At 52.2% G+C, this 23,718-nt stretch overlaps 1 protein-coding gene across 1 annotated transcript in view; it reads right to left on the bottom strand.

The window, feature by feature from the left end:
* The window catches only part of LOC143775758 (TRPM8 channel-associated factor homolog), a 235,378-nt gene that overhangs the window by 138,035 nt on the left and 73,625 nt on the right, over positions 1-23,718 (bottom strand). The window contains exon 4 of the mRNA XM_077264279.1: positions 18,380-18,477. Within this exon, the coding sequence (XP_077120394.1) occupies positions 18,380-18,477 (98 nt within the window). The remainder of the gene's footprint in view (positions 1-18,379; positions 18,478-23,718) is intronic.

The raw sequence follows: 23,718 nt of genomic DNA on the forward strand, positions 1-23,718 counted from the left end.
CATGACATAGTGAAATCGAAACTAGGGTCATTTCTAACTTTAGCCTGCTGAGCAACAAAGTCTACAAACACCCCAAAGGGAGGAAATGGTACCTTATGAGCCTGTTTGTAACGGGACCCGTGACTGACCCACTTTTCTTGTAAGTTGTAAGGGAGCTTTTGGACAATCGGGTTGACACCTCTGGCAGTGTCCAGGAATGCCAACCCTGGTAGATCACCTTCTGCCTGAGCAGCATGTACCTCCATTAACAAGTCGCTCAGTTCCCTGAGCTTTTGATAACCCTTATTTGCTATCTTGGAGAAATCATCAATTCTTTTATACAAAGCATTTTCTATAGCTTCTATTGACCCATAACATTCTTCGAGTCTCTCCCACACCATACGAAGTCCTGTGTGTGGGTACTTTATGTTAATGTTCCTGATTCTTTTGGCGTGTTCAGCTGACTCGCTCCCAAGCCACATAACCAGTAGATCTAACTCTTCACTACTGGAAAGATGCAAGTCTCTGATGCCATTCTGAAAAGAGGCTCGCCATGCTCTGTAGCTTTCAGCTCGATCAGTGAACTTTACAAGTCCCTTGGTCACCAGCTCCCGGCGGGTAAAGAACCTTGCAAAGTTCATAGTGGCTGAGTCAGTGCCGACGTGAGCTGGTGTGCTGTTGTTATGCGGTGTTTGTAGTGCATCCTCATACCTGGTAGGAGCTTCTGGCTTAGGAAAGTCTGTGTAAACCCGTTCAGTGGCGAAGGGTGTCCATGTCAGTCTGGGCGGAGGCCGTACCTTCTGTTCCGTAAGACGGTAGTGGTGATCAATGTCGTTTCGCCGTATACTTTCCTGCTTCCAGTACGGTGTTTGGAGGAAGGGTCTCTGGTAATCTGTATAGGCTGGTTGGTGTAACGGATCAGAGTTGTCTTCTATTTTGGGATGTTGGCGGACATATTCTGAGACGCGTTGAGCAGGGTCCTGATGATCAAGGTCTGGTCCGCGTATGTCGCTGCCTCGCTTGGATTCAGGAAACTCCACGGCTTCTAAAAACTCAGCTTTGGCTATTGCGGCTGCTGCTTCTTTTTCAGCGGAAAGCCTTTCTAAGGTTGGTTGCAGGCGGGCTCTTTCTGCTTCTTGCTCTGCTTGCAGGCGGGCTCTTTCTGCTTCTTGGCGGGCTCTTTCTGCTTCTTGCTCTGCTCTTTCTGCTTCCTGCTCTGCTTGCAGGCGAGCTCCTTCTGCTACTTGGTCTGCTTGTCTTAACTTTAACTGCATCTCTTGTGCAGCGAAGGAGGATCTTACTTTCGCCGCCTCAGCTTCTGCTCGGGCGAGGGTGGCAGACCTTTTCGAGGAAGACTTGCTAGAGCGGCTTGTTTGGGATCTCGTCTTGAGTGAAGATGTTTGACTTGCAGACATTTTATGTCTGTTTGCAGGCTGTAGGACGTCTCAGAGCAGGTAGGGGTGACTTCGGCGTGGACTGAGACGTGTGGTGCTTGGTGGGCTGCACTCTCGGTACTTGTGACTGTATGGCGGCCGCTGCGGTATCTGCAGGCAGTGCGGTGCGGTACAAGCGGCTGCGTAAGTGGTATTTGCTATCGCTGGCGTCTAGCCTCCTTTTACTGTCATCCCGGCGCCTAGCTTCCGTTTTACTGTTCTGTCTTCATACATGTTGATACGGTGTGTGATCCAACATACAGCATAAACCACTTCTGTCTTCCAAAGTAAGCAGACTGTTTTCTGTAGTCTAACTTGTTTATTGGTAACAGGTATTGAAATGCGGTAAAACTATAAGAATACAAATGATTTGGGTAAGTTTTGGACACATAACAGCACAACTGATACTATAACTAACAGGGAAAGCATACAGGATGATGCAACTTCTACATGCAACTACATACAGTAACTCACAGATAATAGATTTCCCAGGTACTAGTTGCTATACAGTAATCACATTCTATAGAACACTATATTACAAGAACAAGGATAGCAATCTTACCGGATAAACTAACCAGGGTGGCAAGCAAGTGAAGTAGTTCCAACACAGCTGAATAACGCGAGTGTAACAGGAAAATACACAGAGAGAAAAAATGGGGAATTCCCATGTCCCATGATGCTTTGGTACAATCCCATAATGCAACACTCTAATAAACACTAAGAAAAACACAGGTAATAAATTTATCTACCACTGGGTGGTGCTATAACACAGAAAAACCAAAACTATGATAATAGTGAAACTTTAATGCTTGGACGAACCCCTGTCCTTAATTAGGAAGGGCAGAACAATTTGGAACACCGTGTAGTTTGATCCCCTATTGGTATACACCCAGTATGCAGATAAATCCATGAACTAAAGAGCAGCAATTTTAATACCTTAAATGAACCTTTTATTTTAACCATTTAAAACACAGCAAACAAACGCTAATAATGCCTTACCAAGCAAAAGGTCAAAAACAGTATAATGGTATACTAGGGTAAACCAAGTTAAGGCCTAGATAACCCTAGTGCTCCCTAGTTCACCCCTACCTTACCACGGAGGTTGGCGTCCTGACTTGAAGGCTGGAGTCACACTACCGTATAAGGCCTCTTTCACACGTCAGTGTCTCCAGTACGTGTAGTGACAGTTTTCTCACGTACCGGAGACACTGACACACGTAGACCCATTCAAATGAATGGGTCTATGTACATGTGTGTGTTTTCACACGGACCGTATGTCCGTGCTGAAAACACGTAGACATGTCCGTTTTCTACCGGCAGCACGGACCACAATAAGGACAGCACACGTGCACACGGAGAACAGTGTGCACTCTCCTCCGTGTGCACGTACCGCCCGCAGGAGAGACAGCGCTACAGTAAGCGCTGTCCCCGCTGAGTGTGGTGCTGAAGGTGGAATTCATCTCTTCTCCCCCGCCAGAGAGAAGAGATGAAAGATCAAGTTTTTTTTTTTTTTTGTGAAAAATAAAGTTTTCATGTGCCCCCGCCTCCCCCCCCAGTGCGCCGCCTGGCCCCTTGCAGAAGAAATACTCACCCGGCCAGCTCCTGCGATGTCTCCTCTCAGCGCTGGCAGCCTCTATACTGTGTGAGCGGTCACGTGGGACCGCTCATTACAGTCAGGGAATATTCACTGACTGTAATGAGCGGCACCACGTGACCGCTCACACAGGAGAAGCTGCCAGCGCGGAGAGGACAGAGGAGAGCTAGGTGAGTATTTCTGCAGCAAGGGGGCAGGCGGCACACTGGGGGGGGAGGCCTGGGTACATGCAAACTTTATTTTTCACCCCCCCCCCAAAAAAAAAGATCTTTCATTTATTCTCTCCAACGAACGCTGGGGGAGAAGAGATGAATTATGCCTTCAGCACCACATGCGGGGGGAACAGCGCTTAGTGTAGCACTGTCTCTCCTGCACGGTCCGTGTGGTCCTCAGGCGGCACACAGGCGGCAAACGGATGCCGCACGTATGTGCCACTTGAGCACCCGGACATACGGACATGGATATCTCCGGTACCGGTTTTTCCGGTACCGGAAATATCAGGACGTGTGAAAGAGCCCTCATATGGACGAGTGCTATGCGATAAAAAAATCACATAGCACTGGGACCAATGTTAATCTATGGAGCAGCTCCTATTATCCGTTTTTTTCTCAGCCGCATTATACGTGCGAGAGAAATCGCCATCAGTGTGACTTGCGAGAAATATGCACCGGTGTCCTTTAGAAAAGCTGGCAATTCAGTGCGGTGTACAGTAAAATCACACTGACAGGTTAGATTAGAATAGATACAATTAATGTCTACACATAGTATAGGTGTATGTATATATATATATATATATATATATATATATGTCATTGACAAACACACATATATATATATATATCTTTATATTTCATACATAGCTAGATAGCAGAATAGCCGATAATTCAATTGTCGGGTTCTGTTAAATCATTGCAGAACCTGACAGAATATGAAACATGGTTTACATACAGTAAACCATTGCATATTTGTTATATTTTTATATATCCCTCCCTAATAATGTTAGTAGTGTGTGTGTAAAATTTGTGAGCTGTAGGTGTTAAATTAAAGGGTTAATTCACGTAAAATCTGTCGTGGGCTCCAGCGCAATTTTCTCCGCCAGAGAGGGAAAACCAGTGACTGAGGGCAGATATTAATTGCCTAGAGAGGGACCATGGTTATTGACCCCCCTGGCTAAAAACATCTGCCCCCAGCCACCCCAGAAAAGGCGCATCTGTAAGATGTGCCTATTCCAGCACTTAGCCTCTATCTTCCCACTGCCCTGTAGCATATGCATAAGGGGTAATAAGGGGTTAATGTTACCTTGCTATTGTAAGGTGACATTAAGCCTGGTTAATAATGGAGAGATGTCAATAAGACACCTATCCATTATTAATCCAATAGTATGAAAGGGTTAAAAATACACACACATTAAGAATAAAGTCTTTTAATGAAATAATGAAACACATAGGTTTTAACATCTTTATTGTACTCTTAATCCAAGCAAAGCCCTCGTTCTCCTGAAAAAGATTCAAAAAAAAAAAAGCAACACTATCCCATACCATAGTAATCCATATCTGGGGGCATTTACATTTTACAACCGGGAGCGCTGCTAATGTGGCCGCTCCCGGCTGTAAACGACTGATGAATGAATGAAATGCAGAGAACGGAGCTTCGGTGACTAGCGGTGCCGTCACCGAAGCTGCGCCCCCTGGCAGCATGAACTCATATGAACTCTTGAGCGTGGGAAAATCAGCTGGCATTTTTCCAGGCTGAAGAGTTCATATGAGTTCATGCTGCCAGGGGATGCAGCTTTGGTGACTAGCGGTGCCGTCCGCTCCCTGCATTTCATTCATTCCCCAGTTGTTTACAGCCGGGGGCGGCCGCATTAGCAGTGCTCCCGGTTGTAAAATATAAATGCCCCCAGATATGGATTACTGCGTGGGACTTGACTGTTCAGCAGACAGGTATGGGATATTGTTGCTTTTTTATTTTGGCTTTTTTACAGAAGAACGAGGGCTTCGCTTGGATTGAGAGTACAATAAAGATGTTAAAACCTGTGTGTTTCATTATTTCATTAAAAGACTTTATTCTTAATGTGTGTGTGTGTTTTTAACCCTTTCAGGCTATTGGATTAATAATGGATAGGTGTCTTATTGACACCTCTCCATTGTTAACCAGGCTTAATGTCACCTTACAATAGCAAGGTGACATTAACCCCTTTTTACCCCATATGCCAATGCTACAGGGCAGTGGGAAGAGGGAGGCTAAGTGCCAGAATAGGCACATTTTACAGATGCACCTTTTCTGGAGTGGCTGGGGGAAGATGTTTTTAGCCAGGGGGGGGCCAATAACCATGGTCCCCCTCTAGGCTATTAATATCTGCCCTCATTCACTGGCTTTCCCTCTCTGGCGGAGAAAATTGCTCTGGAGCCCACGCCAGTTTTTTCCGTGAATTAACCCTTTAATTTAACACCTACAGCTCCCAAATTTTACACACACACACACACACACACCCCTAACATTATTAGGGAGGGATATATAAAAATATAACGGATATGCAATGGTTTACTGTATGTAAACCATGTCTCATATCTTGTCGGGTTCGGTGATGATTTAGCAAAAGCCAACAATTGAATTACCGGCTATTCTGATATCTAGCTCTGTATGAAATATAAATATATATATGTGTCTCACTGACATAAATATATATATAGACTATATATACAGTACAGACCAAAAGTTTGGACACATCTTCTCATTTATAGATTTTTCTGTATTTTCATGACTATGAAAATTGTACATTCACACTGAAGGCATCAAAACTATGAATTGAGCCCAGGCCTTGTCTGCCCTTATTCACACTGAGGTCAACATTGACACATGTTAAGGTTTTAATATTAGACAGTGTAGGACTGTCCCTATCAGAGTTACCTTGACGAGGTGGGATGGCTTTTGTGCTATTTTTTGATCAAAAAACAGTATTACTAAAAACTCTATTATTTAAATGCACTTTTGCTTTTTTACTTAGTTACATCAGGGTTTTTGCTTACTTTTTTCTCTTGTAGGTTTTAATGTTTTGTGGCCAATGTGAACATGCGTTAACCTCTGCATGTGTACCAACTCAAGTTAAGCTCAATTTTTGTGTTTTTTTTCTCTATGAATTAACACATGTGGAATTATATACTTAACAAAAAAGTATGAAACAACTGAAATTATGTCTTATATTCTAGGTTCTTCAAAGTAGCCACCTTTTGCTTTGATGACTGCTTTGCACACTCTTGGCATTCTCTTGATGATCTTCAAGAGGTAGTCACCGGGAATGGTCTTCCAACAATCTCGAAGGGGTTTCCAGAGATGCTTAGCACTTGTTGGCCCTTTTGCCTTCAGTGTGCGGTCCAGCTCACCCCAAACCATCTTGATTGGGTTCAGGTCTGGTGACTGTGGAGGCCAGGTCATCTGGTGTAACACCCCATCACTCTCCTTGGTCAAATAGCCCTTACACAGCCTGGAGGTGTTTTTGGGGTCATAGTCAAAACAAAAGAAAGTCAAAAGCGCACCCTTTTATATATAAATTGAAGGTCTCAGCGGACACAAGGGCGCACGTCCAAAACCAGTGAGCCCATCCCGGCCAGTACCAAGACCACAAAGAACAAAAAGACAGCGCCACAATGGATGGTGAAATAATAGGAGCTTACATTTATTCTGCCTGCTGTAGCGACGTTGATAAAGGTCTGTTGACCGAAACGTCGCTACAGGAGGCAGAATAAATGTAAGCTCCTATTTTTTCAACATCCATTGTGGCGCTGTCTTTTTGTTCTTTGTGTTTGGGGTCATAGAACTGTTGAAAAATAAATGATGGTCCAACTAAACGCAAACCAGATGGAATAGCATGCCGCTGCAAGATGCTGTGGTACCCATGCTGGTTCAGTATGCCTTCAATTTTGAATAAATCCCCAACAGTGTCACCAGCAAAGCACACTAACACCATCACACCTCCTCCTCCATGCTTCACAGTGAGAACCAGGCATGTAGAGTCTATCCGTTCACCTTTTCTGCGTCGCACAAAGACACAGTGGTTGGAACCAAAGATCTCAAATTTGGACTCATCAGACCAAAGCACAGATTTCCACTGGTCTAATTTCTATTCCTTGTTTTCTTTAGCCCAAACAAGTCTCTTCTGCTTGTAGCCTGTCCTTAGCAGTGGTTTCCTAGCAGCTATTTTACCATGAAGCCCTGCTGCGCAAAGTCTCCTCTTAACAGTTGTTGTAGAGATGTGTCTGCTGCTAGAACTCTGTGTGGCATTGACCTGGTCTCTAATCTGAGCTGCTGTTAACCTGCGATTTCTGATGCTGGTGACTCGGATAAACATCCTCAGAAGCAGAGGTGACTCTTGGTCTTCCTTTCCTGGGGCGGTCCTCATGTGAGCCAGTTTCTTTGTAGCGCTTGATGGTTTTTTGCCACTGCACTTGGGGACACTTTCAAAGTTTTCCCATGTTTTTGGACTGACTGACCTTCATTTCTTAAAGTAATGATGGCCACTCGTTTTTCTTTACTTAGCTATTTTTTTCTTGCCATAAAACAAATTCTAACAGTCTATTCAGTAGGACTATCAGCTGTGTATCCACCAGACATCTGCTCAACACAACTGATGGTCCCAACCCCATTTATAAGGCAAAAAATCCCACTTATTAAACCTGACAGGGCACAGGTGTGAAGTGAAAACCATTCCCTGTGACTACTTCTTGAAGCTCATCAAGAGAATGCCAAGAGTGTGCAAAGCAGTCACCAAAGCAAAAAAGTGGCTACTTTGAAGAACCTAGAATATAAGACATAATTTCAGTTGCGTCACACTTTATTGTTAAGTATATAATTCCACATGTGTTAATTCATAGTTTTGATGCCTTCAGTCTGAATGTACAATTTTTATAGTCATGAAAATAGAGAAAAATCTTTAAATGAGAAGGTGTATCCAAACTTTTGGTCTGTACTGTATGTTTTCACGAATATTTGAGCCCATGAATCCATTATATGTCCATTTTGCAAGCCAGCGAGAAAATCTCGCCATATGGATGCCACATGGATGTCACATGGATGCTTAGATGCGCAAAAATCTCATCCTCACACTGCACACGGATGACATATGGATCAATGTTCAGGGAACATTTCTGCGATTCTCGTCCGTGTAAAACGGACTGATTTTTTTTTATACCTTGTGTGTGACTCTAGCTGAACACAAATAATTGGCGCCCCGCTCACTGATGGTTACCCCTAGATTCTCCCTATGATTCCCTGACTTAATAGATATGCCATGAAGCCTCAAAAGTAACAATACCACACCTGATTCGGTCTGTAGTTAAAAAACTCACAAGGGTAACCAGTGCACAATACAAGAAAAAAGGTAATGGGGGAATGAGAGAGACAGGAAGGAGGTAAGGGGTAGGGAGTTTTAAATTGAAATAGAAGCTAAAGGTGATAGTACAGTTCCTAAGGGTAAGACCAGTTGTTCAAGATTAACAACAAACCTATGGAGTCTGTCACCTTAATATCATTTACATAACCAAAAACAAATATTCTACAAGAATATATTGATTGTCAGATATCCAAAGAAAAGCAATTTTAATCACTTTGGGGATTGACAACACGGTTTGAAATATCATAACTCACCCTCCGGTATCCCTAATCATTGTTCCTACCTAGCCACCGAGGTTGACACCCTAATATTTTATGCAAAGTGGCGCCCTTACTCAATGATGGCTTATCCTCACAGCTCTTAGATAAACTCCCTTCCAACTATCTGTTCATTGAAAAAATATCTGGAAACTAATGATGTGAGTAGGGGGGAGGGGTATGTAAAGGGAGGGCGGGTTAATTTATTGAGATGACTAGATGGCAGCCCGATTCTAAAGAATCGGGAGTCTAGAATCCATATATACTTTATTTATTCAAATGTAAGAATAATACAATTAATAAATAATAGTAAGAAAGAACAAAAAATGGCTGCACTCACCAGCTCTTGACAATTCTTGACAGTACGGCACATTTCTGATTGGTCGCTCGCGGCAGGCGGCAACCAATCAGAAAAGTGCCGCGCACCACGAAGGCATATAACTTTGTCCACCCTGAGCGGGTGTAGGACGCTGGTGACGTCACTTATCTCCGGACATTATCTCCGGACAAAGCCACGGAAGTTGGCACAAATTGCCGGAAGTAGTATTCTAGGCAATTATATATTAGATTTTAATGTTATCAGTGTTTACCTTTGAACGTTTATATTGCATTGTCCTGTCACCAGCCATGTGTACGATTATCGGCCGAAAGCCTCTCTGGAACCAATAATCACCCCATGTAAAGGTATCTTTATAAGTTAAAGATTCAGAATACTATGACTTTTATCATATCCTGAACAGTCAAGTTTTTTATGAACCGTTAAGGTTTTCTGGTTGAAGCAAAAAAAACTCTGAGTGTTTACAGTTTGAAACCATAAAATGTTGAAAAATTATGTCATTCTTGAGTATATCACTCAATGGTGCTCATAAACGTGTCAAATTTGATCTATAATATACTTTAATATACGTTACTTTAATCTTTAATATACTTAAGAACAGGGCCCCAGACATCACTCAGGGGGTCTGAAACACCGCACAGTGGTCCAAAATATCGCTGTGCTCTGCCTGGGGCCCCATGTGCTGCCTGGGGCCCCTGTGCTCTGCCTGGGGCCCCATATGCTGCCTGGGGCCCCTGTGCTCTGCCTGGGGCCCCTGTGCTCTGCCTGGGGCCCCATGTTCTGCCTGGGGCCCCTGTGCTCTGCCTGGGGCCACTGTGCTCTGCCTGGGGCCCCATATGCTGCCTGGGGCCCCTGTGCTCTGCCTGGGGCCCCATATGCTGCCTGGGGCCCCTGTGCTCTGCCTGGGGCCCCATAGGCTGCCTGGGGCCCCTGTGCTCTACCTGGGACCACTGTGCTCTGCCTGGGGCCCCATATGCTGCCTGGGGCCCCTGTGCTCTGCCTGGGGCCCCTGTGCTCTGCCTGGGGCCCCATGTTCTGCCTGGGGCCACTGTGCTCTGCCTGGGGCCCCATAGGCTGCCTGGGGCCCCTGTGCTCTGCCTGGGACCACTGTGCTCTGCCTGGGGCCCCATATGCTGCCTGGGGCCCCTGTGCTCTGCCTGGGGCCACTGTGCTCTGCCTGGGGCCCCATATGCTGCCTGGGGCCCCTGTGCTCTGCCTGGGGCCCCTGTGCTCTGCCTGGGGCCCCATGTTCTGCCTGGGGCCACTGTGCTCTGCCTGGGGCCCCATAGGCTGCCTGGGGCCCCTGTGCTCTGCCTGGGACCACTGTGCTCTGCCTGGGGCCCCATATGCTGCCTGGGGCCCCTGTGCTCTGCCTGGGGCCACTGTGCTCTGCCTGGGGCCCCATATGCTGCCTGGGGCCCCTGTGCTCTGCCTGGGTGTAGGACACTGGTGACGTCACTTATCTCCGGACATTAGCTCCGGACATTAGCTCCGGACATTATCTCCGGACATTAGCTCCGGACATTATCTCCGGACATTAGCTCCGGACAAAGCCACGGAAGTTGGCACAAATTGCAGGAAGTAGTATTCTAGGCAATTATATATTAGGATGGGCATTTCCTGAAGGAAATACATGGTGCTTGAACAGCGCTACCAGCTTTACAGCAGCACTTTTCACACACGGGACTGGGGGGCGTGCTTACTTTTGCACCCGGGGCGCGCTTACTTTTGCACCCGGGGGCGCACTTACTTTTGCACCCGGAGGCGCACTTACTTTTGCACCCGGGGGCGCACTTACTTTTGCACCCGGGGGCGCACTTACTTTTGCACCCGGGGGCGCACTTACTTTTGCACCCGGGGGCGCACTTACTTTTGCACCCGGGGGCGCACTTACTTTTGCACCCGGGGGCGCACTTACTTTTGGGGCCGCACTTACTTTTGGTGGGCGGGGCTCCTCGGCCTCCGATTTGGTTGGTGGGGCCCCTCGTCCTCCGATTTGGTGGGTGGGGACCCTTGGCCTCCGATTTGGTGGGCGGGGACCGGCCTCCGATTTGGTGGGCGGGAACCCTCGGCCTCCGATTTGGTGGGCGGGGACCCTCGACCTCCGATTTGGTGGGCGGGGACCCTCGGCCTCCGCTTTGGTGGGCGGGGCCCCTCGGCCTCCGATTTGGTGGGCGGGGTCCCTCTGCCTCCGATTTGGTGGGCGGGGACTCTCGGCCTCTGCTTTGGTTGGCGGGGCCCCACGGCCTCCGATTTGGTGGGCGGGGACCCTCAGCCTCCGATTTGGTGGGCGGGGACCCTCGGCCTCCGATTTGGTGGGCGGGGACCCTCGGCCTCCGATTTGGTGGGCGGGGCCCATCGGCCTCCGATGTGGTGGGCGGGGCCCCTCGGCCTCCGATTTGGTGGGCGGGGACCCCTGGCCTCCGATTTGGTGGGCGGGGACCCTCGGCCTCCGATTTGGTGGGCGGGGCCCCTTGGCCTCCGCTTTGGTGGGCGGGGCCGCTCGGCCTTCGATTTGTTGGGCGGGGCTCCTCGGCCTTCGATTTGGTTGGCGGGGCCCCTCGGCCTCCAATTTAGTTGGCGGGGCCCCTTATCCTCCGATTTGGTGGGCGGTGACTCTCGGCCTCCGATTTGGTGGGCGGGGCCCCTCGGCCTCCGATTTGGTTGGCGGGGCCCCTCGGCCTCCGATTTGGTGGGCGGGGACCCTCGGCCTCCGATTTGGTGGGCGGGGCCCCTCGGCCTCCGATTTGGTGGGCGGGGCCCCTCGCCCTCCGATTTGGTTGGCGGGGCCCCTCGGCCTCCGATTTGGTGGGCAGGGACCCTCGGCCTCCGATTTGGTGGGCGGGGCCCCTCAGCCTCCAATTTGGTTGGTGGGGCCCCTCGGCCTCCGATTTGGTGGGCGGGGACCCTCGGCCTCCGATTTGGTGGGCGGGGACCCTCGGCCTCCAATTTGGTGGGTGGGGACCCTCGGCCTCTGATTTGGTGGGCGGGGACCCCCGGCCTCCGATTTGGTGGGCGGGGCCCCTCGGCCTCCAATTTGGTTGGTGGGGCCCCTCGGCCTCCGATTTGGTGGGCGGGGACCCTCGGCCTCCGATTTGGTGGGCGGGGACCCTCGGCCTCCGATTTGGTGGGCGGGGACCCTTGGCCTCTGATTTGGTGGGCGGGGCCCCTCGGCCTCCAATTTGGTTGGTGGGGCCCCTCGGCCTCCGATTTGGTGGGCGGGGACCCTCGGCCTCCGATTTGGTGGGCGGGGACCCTCGGCCTCCGATTTGGTGGGCGGGGACCCTTGGCCTCTGACTTGGTGGGCGGGGACCCCCGGCCTCCGATTTGGTGGGCGGGGCCCCTCGGCCTCCGATTTGGTGGGCGGGGACCCTCGGCCTCTGATTTGGTAGGCGGGGCCCCTCGGCCTACGATTTGGTGGGCGGGGACCCTCGGCCTCCAATTTGGTGGGCGGGGACCCTCGGCCTCCGATTTGGTGGGCGGGGCCCCTCGGCCTCCGATTTGGTGGGCGGGGCCCCTCGGCCTCCGATTTGGTGGGCGGGGCCCCTCGGCCTCCGATGTGGTGGTCGGGGCCCCTCGGCCTCCGCTTTGGTGGGCGGGGCCGGGCCCCTCGGCCTCCGCTTTGGTGGGCGGGGCTGCTCGGCCTTCGATTTGTTGGGCGAGGCTCCTCGGCCTCCGATTTGGTTGGCGGGGCCCCTCGGCCTCCGATTTGGTTGGCGGGGCCCCTTATCCTCCGATTTGGTGGGCGGGGACTCTCGGCCTCCGATTTGGTGGGCGGGGACCCTCGGCCTCCGATTTGGTGGGCGGAGCCCCTCGGCCTCCGATTTGGTTGGCGGGGCCCCTCAGCCTCCGATTTGGTGGGCGGGGACCCTCGGCCTCCGATTTGGTGGGCGGGGACCCTCGGCCTCCGATTTGGTTGGTGGGGCCCCTCGGCCTCCGATTTGGTGGGTGGGGACCCTCGGCCTCCGATTTGGTGGGCGGGGACCCTCGGCCTCCGATTTGGTGGGCGGGGACCCTCGGCCTCCGATTTGGTGGGCGGGGACCCTCGGCCTCTGATTTGGTGGGCGGGGCCCCTCGGCCTCCGATGTGGTGGGTGGGGCCCCTCGGCCTCCGCTTTGGTGGGCGGGGCCAGGCCCCTCGGCCTCCGCTTTGGTGGGCGGGGCCGCTCGGCCTTCGATTTGGTGGGCGGGGCTCCTCGGCCTCCGATTTGGTTGGCGAAGCCCCTCGGCCTCCGATTTGGTTGGCGGGGCCCCTCGGCCTCCGATTTGGTGGGCGGGGACTCTCGGCCTCCGATTTGGTGGGCGGGGACCCTCGGCCTCCGATTTGGTGGGCGGGGACCCTCGGCCTCCGATTTGGTGGGCAGGGACCCTCGGCCTCCGATTTGGTGGTCGGGGACCCTCGGCCTCCGCTTTGGTGGGCGGGGCCCCTCGGCCTCCGATTTGGTGGGCGGGGTCCCTCTGCCTCCGATTTGGTGTGCGGGGACCCTCGGCCTCCGCTTTCGTGGGCGGGGTCCCTCGACCTTCGATTTGGTGGGCGGGGCTCCTCGGCCTCCGATTTGGTTGGTGGGGCCCCTCGGCCTCCAATTTGGTGAGCGGGGACCCTCGGCCTCCGATTTGGTGGGCGGGGACCCTCGGCCTCCGATTTGGTGGGCGGGGACCCTCGGCCTCCGATTTGGTGGCGGGGACCCTCGCCCTCCGATTTGGTGGGCGGGGCCCCTCGGCCTCCGATTTGGTGGGCGGGGACCCTCGGCCTCCAATTTGGTGGGCGGGGACCCTCGGCCTCCGATTTGGTGGGCGGGGACCCTCGGCCTCCGATTTGGTGGGCGGGGCCCCTCGGCCTCCGATGTGGTGGTCGGGGCCCCTCGGCCTCCTCTTTGGTGGGTGGGGCCGGGCCCCTCGGCCTCTGCTTTGGTGGGCGGGGCCGCTCGGCCTTCGATTTGGTGGGCGGGGCTCCTCGGCCTCCGATTTGGTTGGTGGGGCCCCTCGGCCTCCAATTTGGTGAGCGGGGACCCTCGGCCTCCGATTTGGTGGGCGGGGACCCTCGGCCTCCGATTTGGTGGGCGGGGACCCTCGGCCTCCGATTTGGTGGCGGGGACCCTCGCCCTCCGATTTGGTGGGCGGGGCCCCTCGGCCTCCGATTTGGTGGGCGGGGACCCTCGGCCTCCAATTTGGTGGGCGGGGACCCTCGGCCTCCGATTTGGTGGGCGGGGACCCTCGGCCTCCGATTTGGTGGGCGGGGCCCCTCGGCCTCCGATGTGGTGGTCGGGGCCCCTCGGCCTCCTCTTTGGTGGGTGGGGCCGGGCCCCTCGGCCTCTGCTTTGGTGGGCGGGGCCGCTCGGCCTTCGATTTGGTGGGCGGGGCTCCTCGGCCTCCGATTTGGTTGGCGGGGCCCCTCGGCCTCCGATTTGGTTGGCGGGGCCCCTCGGCCTCCGATTTGGTGGGCGGGGACTCTCGGCCTCCGATTTGGTGGGCGGGGACCCTCGGCCTCCGATTTGGTGGGCGGGGCCCCTCGGCCTCCGATTTGGTGGGCGGGGCCCCTCGCCCTCCGATTTGGTTGGCGGGGCCCCTCGGCCTCCGATTTGGTGGGCAGGGACCCTCGGCCTCCGATTTGGTGGGCGGGGCCCCTCAGCCTCCAATTTGGTTGGTGGGGCCCCTCGGCCTCCGATTTGGTGGGCGGGGACCCTCGGCCTCCGATTTGGTGGGCGGGGACCCTCGGCCTCCAATTTGGTGGGTGGGGACCCTCGGCCTCTGATTTGGTGGGCGGGGACCCCCGGCCTCCGATTTGGTGGGCGGGGCCCCTCGGCCTCCAATTTGGTTGGTGGGGCCCCTCGGCCTCCGATTTGGTGGGCGGGGACCCTCGGCCTCCGATTTGGTGGGCGGGGACCCTCGGCCTCCGATTTGGTGGGCGGGGACCCTTGGCCTCTGATTTGGTGGGCGGGGCCCCTCGGCCTCCAATTTGGTTGGTGGGGCCCCTCGGCCTCCGATTTGGTGGGCGGGGACCCTCGGCCTCCGATTTGGTGGGCGGGGACCCTCGGCCTCCGATTTGGTGGGCGGGGACCCTTGGCCTCTGACTTGGTGGGCGGGGACCCCCGGCCTCCGATTTGGTGGGCGGGGACCCTCGGCCTCCGATTTGGTGGGCGGGGACCCTCGGCCTCCGATTTGGTAGGCGGGGCCCCTCGGCCTACGATTTGGTGGGCGGGGACCCTCGGCCTCCAATTTGGTGGGCGGGGACCCTCGGCCTCCGATTTGGTGGGCGGGGCCCCTCGGCCTCCGATTTGGTGGGCGGGGCCCCTCGGCCTCCGATTTGGTGGGCGGGGCCCCTCGGCCTCCGATGTGGTGGTCGGGGCCCCTCGGCCTCCGCTTTGGTGGGCGGGGCCGGGCCCCTCGGCCTCCGCTTTGGTGGGCGGGGCTGCTCGGCCTTCGATTTGTTGGGCGAGGCTCCTCGGCCTCCGATTTGGTTGGCGGGGCCCCTCGGCCTCCGATTTGGTTGGCGGGGCCCCTTATCCTCCGATTTGGTGGGCGGGGACTCTCGGCCTCCGATTTGGTGGGCGGGGACCCTCGGCCTCCGATTTGGTGGGCGGAGCCCCTCGGCCTCCGATTTGGTTGGCGGGGCCCCTCAGCCTCCGATTTGGTGGGCGGGGACCCTCGGCCTCCGATTTGGTGGGCGGGGACCCTCGGCCTCCGATTTGGTTGGTGGGGCCCCTCGGCCTCCGATTTGGTGGGTGGGGACCCTCGGCCTCCGATTTGGTGGGCGGGGACCCTCGGCCTCCGATTTGGTGGGCGGGGACCCTCGGCCTCCGATTTGGTGGGCGGGGACCCTCGGCCTCTGATTTGGTGGGCGGGGCCCCTCGGCCTCCGATGTGGTGGGTGGGGCCCCTCGGCCTCCGCTTTGGTGGGCGGGGCCAGGCCCCTCGGCCTCCGCTTTGGTGGGCGGGGCCGCTCGGCCTTCGATTTGGTGGGCGGGGCTCCTCGGCCTCCGATTTGGTTGGCGAAGCCCCTCGGCCTCCGATTTGGTTGGCGGGGCCCCTCGGCCTCCGATTTGGTGGGCGGGGACTCTCGGCCTCCGATTTGGTGGGCGGGGACCCTCGGCCTCCGATTTGGTGGGCGGGGACCCTCGGCCTCCGATTTGGTGGGCAGGGACCCTCGGCCTCCGATTTGGTGGTCGGGGACCCTCGGCCTCCGCTTTGGTGGGCGGGGCCCCTCGGCCTCCGATTTGGTGGGCGGGGTCCCTCTGCCTCCGATTTGGTGTGCGGGGACCCTCGGCCTCCGCTTTCGTGGGCGGGGTCCCTCGACCTTCGATTTGGTGGGCGGGGCTCCTCGGCCTCCGATTTGGTTGGTGGGGCCCCTCGGCCTCCAATTTGGTGAGCGGGGACCCTCGGCCTCCGATTTGGTGGGCGGGGACCCTCGGCCTCCGATTTGGTGGGCGGGGACCCTCGGCCTCCGATTTGGTGGCGGGGACCCTCGCCCTCCGATTTGGTGGGCGGGGCCCCTCGGCCTCCGATTTGGTGGGCGGGGACCCTCGGCCTCCAATTTGGTGGGCGGGGACCCTCGGCCTCCGATTTGGTGGGCGGGGACCCTCGGCCTCCGATTTGGTGGGCGGGGCCCCTCGGCCTCCGATGTGGTGGTCGGGGCCCCTCGGCCTCCTCTTTGGTGGGTGGGGCCGGGCCCCTCGGCCTCTGCTTTGGTGGGCGGGGCCGCTCGGCCTTCGATTTGGTGGGCGGGGCTCCTCGGCCTCCGATTTGGTTGGCGGGGCCCCTCGGCCTCCGATTTGGTGTGTGCTCTGCCTGGGGCCACTGTGCTCTGCCTGGGGCCCCATATGCTTCCTGGGGCCCCTGTGCTCTGCCTGGGGCCCCATATGCTGCCTGGGGCCCCTGTGCTCTGCCTGGGGCCCCTGTGCTCTGCCTGGGGCCCCATGTTCTGCCTGGGGCCCCTGTGCTCTGCCTGGGGCTACTGTGCTCTGCCTGGGTGTAGGACATTGGTGACGTCACTTATCTCCGGACATTAGCTCCGGACATTAGCTACGGACATTAGCTCCGGACATTATCTCCGGACATTAGCTCCGGACAAAGCCACGGAAGTTGGCACAAATTGCAGGAAGTAGTATTCTAGGCAATTATATATTAGATAAAGCAATATTACAAACCCAAAACACCAAATGAGGGGACATTAAAGACGAGGTGTCCGTGAAGTCAATTCCGGTAAAGTGCTATAGTGCCACAAAAGATATAGAGGCTTTTGCTTAACAGTTTATATTGGTGCATGCACAACTCCACTTAAGGTAACGTCACACTCAGCGACGTTGCAGCGATATAGACAACGAGCCGACCTTAACTAGATCGCTGGAGCGTTGCTGTTTAGGTCGCTGTAGAGACGTCAAACACAGCAACTCCAGAACAATGCAGGAGCGATCCAGTGACGTAACGGCGACTCACTTCTCATTCTCGCTGGTTGTTAGCTCCATGTCAAACAGCCGGAGTGTACCAACCCGACACACATCTAGGGGCGTTGCAGACAGGACGCACAAGTGATCGCAAAGGAAAGACTGAGTAGAGTCGCAGTTTATATTCCGGAACGCAGGTACAGATGATCCCGCTGTGGTCTATCAGCGTTGACAGGGAGACGGCGTCACAGCCACTCATTTCCGCCCAGCTAACAACCATTGTTCCTGCTGCAAGTTCCCTCTCAGGTCGTCGCGGCTGAGGGCGTCTCCTTTTGTAATGTAACACGCCTACCTGGCTAGAAGGAGACGCTACGACGCCCCCTATGCTCGTTGCTGGCGTCGTTGCTTTTGATGTCAACCATGACGATACACGCCGACCTGGCGACGAAATAAAGTTCTGGACTTCTAGCTCCGACCAGCGATGGCACAGCGGGATCCAGATCGCTGCTGCGTGTCAAACACAACGAGATCGCTATCCAGGACGCTGCAACGTCACAGATTGTTGTCGTTCTCTTTGCAAAGTTGCTGAGTGTGATGGTACCTTAACTCCATGTAAAGTCCAACAGTTCCTTTACATGGTTATTCTGTTCCTCCACCACTAAGAAATCAGCATTTGAATTTATGTGCAAATGAGTCTGTAGCTCTGAAGACTCCAGCTCTCTTACCCGCCTCCTCCCACTTGATTGACGACTCCTTAGCTTGAAGTCACAAAGCATAGAAGCTGCCAGTCAAGCAGGACTAGGCAGCGCGGAATGTACATTAATAGTTTTGGAGGTAAAATCCTGCTGACAAATTCCCTTTATGGAATATTAACTGTCTAGGTCTAATTCCTAGGACAATAGCCAGTTCCAGGAAAGATCTATCTTTCATTTGTAGAACCGTTTTCTATCTATAATTATTGACAGTTTTATTTTTTTCTCAAGTTGAAAAACACACAAAATGTGCAGTTACCTGGAGACCTTTATCCACAGCTGAGGCTGGAAATATAAATGTTACAGATCTCTCGGGAGGCAGATAGAGTCCAGTGCTTCTCCATGCATCACCGTTACCTGGATACAAAATAGTGTAACATATTTTATCACAAAAATCAAATTAAATTTTTTCCTCTTTGTAATATAATGTATGCAAGCGCGCACACACACACATTATATACATACAGTATATATATACATATATACCTCACCACTACCGAAGCTACCACCTCACCAACACCGGAGCTCCTGCAACCCTCAACCTATTGTCTCCTTCCCCACCATCCTGTAAAATGTAAGCCCGCAAGGGCAGGGTCCTCGCCCCTCTGTACCAGTCTGTCATTGTTAGTTTGTTTACTGTAAGTGATATTTGTATTTTGATGTAACCCCTTCTCATGTACAGCACCATGGAATCAATGGTGCTATATAGATAAATAATATATATATATATATATATATATATATATATATATAGATTAGAAAAAGGAAGGCAGCACTCCAATATTTGTAAAGGTGAAAAAAGCTGTGACGTTTATTTCAGACCCACATCTTCATACGACGTTTCGGCTCACACTGAGCCTTTCTCAAGCCTTGAGAAAGGCTCAGTGTGAGCCGAAACGTCGTATGAAGATGTGGGTCTGAAATAAACGTCACAGCTTTTTTCACCTTTACAAATATTGGAGTGCTGCCTTCCTTTTTCTAATCTCTATGATACTTGGGTGGATAAGTGGACTGTCCTGCCTGGAAGGCCTGGCACCCGTCGGTGAGCTTGTGCTGTTTTCACTTTTTTTGTATCTATATATATATATATATATATATACAGTGGGGGGAATAAGTACCGTATTTTTCGGGATTATAGCATGCACTTTTTTCCCCAAATTTAGGGGGAAAATGGGTCTGCGTCTTATAATGCAGATATACCTTACCAGTACCGTTGCTGTAGCCTGCTGCAGATCTTGGAGCCGAGATCTCCATCTGCGCATGCACCGCCCCCGGCGGCCTTTTTCCTAGAGTCCACCACACAGGAAGCCATGGAACTGCTGGGGCTCTGACCTTTTAAAAAAGGTTGACCGAGCCCCCCGCAGCACCGGAGACACCCGCAGCAGCACTGGGCACCCAGAGCAGCGCGCCACACATCGGAACACTCCCCTCATCCCAGCCTGCAGCCTGCAGCATCACTCCACTCCTGCCTCCTCCAGTAGCGACCCTGAGACCCTGCTTCACTGCAGCCACCACCCCCGGTAAGCAATAACACGCATGGATTATAAGAAGCACCACCGTTTTATTTTTTTAAAAATGTTCCTATTTTTCTCCTCAAAATTTGGGGTGCGTCTTATAATCCAGAGCGTCTTATAATCCGGAAAATACGGTATTTGATCCTTTGCTGATTTTGTAAGTTTGCCCACTGACAAACACATGAACAGTCTACAATTTAAAGGATAGGTTAATTTTAACATTGAGAGATAGAGTATCAAAAATAAAATCCAGAAACTCACATAATATAAATTATATAAATTTATAAGTGAGAAATAAGTATTTGATCCCCTACCAACCATTAAGAGGTCTGGCTCATACAGACCAGTTAGATGCTCCTAATCAACTCTTTACCTGCATTAAAGACAGCTGTCTTACATAGTCACCTTTATAGAAGACTCCTGTCCACAGACTCAATTAATCAGTTAGACTCTAACCTCTACAACATGAGCAAGACAAAAGAGCTTCATAAGGATGTCAGAGACAAGATCATAGACCTGCACAAAGCTGGAATGGATTACAAAACCATAAGTAAGATGCTGGGTGTGAAGGAGACAACTGTTGATGCAATAGTAAGAAAATGGAAGAAATACAAAATGACTGTCAAGCGACATCTATCTGGGGCACCATGCAAAATCTCACCTCGTGGGGTATCCTTGATTATGAGGAAGGTGAGAGATCAGCCTAAAACTACATGGGGGAACTTGTTAATGATCTCAAGGCAGCTGTGACCACAGTCACCAAGAAAACCTTTCTTAACACGTTATGCCGTAAAGGTTTAAAATCCTGCAGTGCACAAAAGGTCCCCCTGCTCAAGAAGTCACATGTGCAGGCCCATCTGAAGTTTGCCAATGAACACCTGGATGATTCTGTGAGTGATTGGGAGAAGGTGCTGTGGTCACATGAGACAAAAATTGAGCTCTTTGGCGTTAACTCAACTCGCCGTGTTTGGAGGAAGAGAAATGCTGCCTATGACCAAAAGAACACAGTCCCCACTGTCAAGCATGGAGGTGGAAACATTATGTTTTGGGGGTGTTTCTCTGCTAAGGGCACAGGACTACTTTGCCGCATCAATGGGAGAATGGAAGGAGCCAAGTACCGTAAAATTCTGAGTGACAACCTCCTTCTCTCCGCAAGTACCGTATATACTCGGGTATAAGCCGACCCGAGTATAAGCCGAGGCCCCTAATTTTGCTTTGGAAAACTGGGTAAGCTTATTGACTCGAGTATAAGCCATGTATGCATTGTCCCCTGATCCCTGTCCTGCTCTGTGTGGCTCCCCCGCCCCGTCCTTGTATGCATGGCTGGGCTCCCCCTGTCCTCCCCCATCCTTGTATGCATGGCTGGGCTCCCCCCTGCCTTCCCCCATCCTTGTATGCATGGCTGGGCTCCCCCGTCCTCTCATGACCTTCTATACATGGCTGGGCTCCCCCCATCCTCCCCTGTCTTGTATGCATGGCTGGGCTCCCCCCCATCCTCCCCTGTCCTTGTATGCATGGCTTAGCTCCCCCCCTTCCTCCCCCATCCTTGTATGCATGACTGGGATCCTCCGTCCTTGTATGCATGGCTGAGCTTCCCCATCATACTCACCCTCCTCGGGCAGTCGCTGCACGTCCCTGCATCTCCGTTGTCCTGGCACAGGCAGCTCTCCTCTCCTGTGCTGAGTTGTCACGTGGTACCGCTCATTTAGGTAATGAATATGCGTGCCCGCCTATGGAAGTGGAGATGCGTGCATATGCATTAGCTGAATAAGTGGTACCACGTGACCTCTCAGCACAGGACAGGAGAGCTGCCAGCGCCAGGACAACGGAGATGCAGGGATGTTCAGTGACAGCGCGAGGAGGGTATGATGTCACAGCTGCCAACTCATGCCGCTGCTCTGTCGCTCCCCTCTTCCTCCCATGCTTGCTTTCTGGACAATGACTCATGTATTAGCGAAGGGGCATGTTTGCCCGGTGTCTCAAGACCGTGCTGTGCCACCAGCACAAAACCACAGCAACAATGGCTGCCACACAGCACCAATACCAAATAAAAGGAGTCCGTATTGCCCCAACGGAGTGGAGCCACGTGCCGACCACCGCCAGAGTGGCACTGCAATGGCAAGGCAGACAGCCCGGTGCCTAACTGCAACCATGCTTCATGACTGAATCACCATGACTCTAAACTGCAGCAACACACCAGTACAAAGCCACAGCAACTATGGCCGCCACACAGCACCAACTGCAAATGAAAGGAGCACTGAAACTCGCCTTCCTCAAGCTCTTCAAAAAGAGAAAGAATGGGCCAGACCCTTTGCAGTCTCCTGCTAATTAAAATCACTTGTGCCCAATGGGAGCATGAACCGTACCTCCAAAAACCATACATGGATCTAAAGCCGCTAGGTAAAAATGTATTTTTAACTGAACAAGAGGTTCTTAGATGAACATTATGATTAGACTGTATGTAGCGCACTGCTAATTCACGACAAACCTCTTAGTGGGTCCCTACTGCCCTAATTGAGCCGTGCGCCGACCGCTGATCATCACCTGCATGTAGCAGAGTCGATCAGGTTATGGCAGCTTCTAGTCTCCCATGGAGACTATTGAAGCATGCCAAAAGTGAAAAAAGTTTTAAAAATGTAGAAAAATAAAAAATATATAAAAGTTCAAAGCCCTCTGTCACGGGGTCCTTCTTCGGTATCACACAATCACAGAGCAAGAGAAGAGTGAACAATCCCAAGACCTTTATTTAGGCAAAAATACGAAAGGTCCATATACAATCCACCACACAAAGGATAAGATAGTCCAGAACCTGAATGCAGTTCAGTAAGAGGATAAAAGCCCTGGGAGATGAGAGTCCAACAATCCAGCAGACAGAGGATAACAGTCCATATACGCTTCTTTCTCTCTGAGGTGCTGTGTTCACATCATAGTTCCACACACGATCTGAGATTGTGTCTCACCTCACTGATATTTTAAAAGTCCCCCTCCTCATTCACAGGTCAGGGGGGAAGGTTTCAGGGGCTCATTGTTTCAACAAGCTAGGGCAATATGCCATTAGCATATTAGCAAACAATACAGTACTGTGGGGGCTGAGATCAGATGGCAGCAACAGCCCTTCATCAATTAGCAAATAACTCATCCTACAAGACAACACCATGAAAATAAGTAAAATAGAAATGTACACAAAAATGATACCCACACAGCATATCACACCATCACATCTCCCCTTTCGCCCCATTCAAAATAAAACAATAATGATAAAAAAATCAAACATACACATATTTGGTATTGCCGAGTTCAGAATTACCCGATCTATCATTAAAAAAAGGATTAACCTGATCGATAAACGGCATAGTGTGAAAAAAAGTAAAAATGCCAGAGTTATGTTTTTTTGGTCGCAGTGACATTGCATTAAAATGCAATAACGGGCGATCAAAAGAACATATCTGCACCAAAATGGCATCACTAAAATCGTCAGCTCGGCATGCAAAAAATAAGCCCTCACCCAACCTGAGATCATGAAAAATGGAGACGCTGCGTGTATTGGAAAATGGCGCAATTTTTTATTATTTTTTTTTAACAAAGTTTGGAATTTTTATTCTCCAGTTAGATAAAAAAGAACTTAGATATGTTTGGTGTCTTTGAACTCAGAATGACCTGGAGATCCATAATAGCAGGGCAGTTTTAGCATTTAGTGAACCTAGTAAAAAAGCAAAACAAAAAACAAGTATGGGATTGCACTTTTTTTTGCAATTTCATTGCATTTGGAATTTTTTTCCCATTTTTTAGGACACGATATGTTGAATCTAATAGTGTCGTTTAAAATACAACTCGTCCCACAAGAAACAAGCCCTCACATGGCTGTATTGACAGAAAAATAAAAATGTTATGGCTCTGGGAAGAAGGGTAGCAAAAAATTAAAACGCAGAACCAAAAATACCTCAGGTCATGAAGGGGTCAATCTCATAGAAAACTTATGACCTTCCCCCCCCCCCCCCCCCGCAGATCCAAAAATCTCAGGGATTTGCTAATAACAAGCCATTATGTTGCACCTAATGTAAACCCACTTGGTATGACAAAACCA

The sequence above is a fragment of the Ranitomeya variabilis genome, chromosome 5 (assembly GCF_051348905.1).
Source record: "Ranitomeya variabilis isolate aRanVar5 chromosome 5, aRanVar5.hap1, whole genome shotgun sequence".
In the NCBI taxonomy this organism is placed as follows: Eukaryota; Metazoa; Chordata; class Amphibia; order Anura; family Dendrobatidae; genus Ranitomeya; species Ranitomeya variabilis.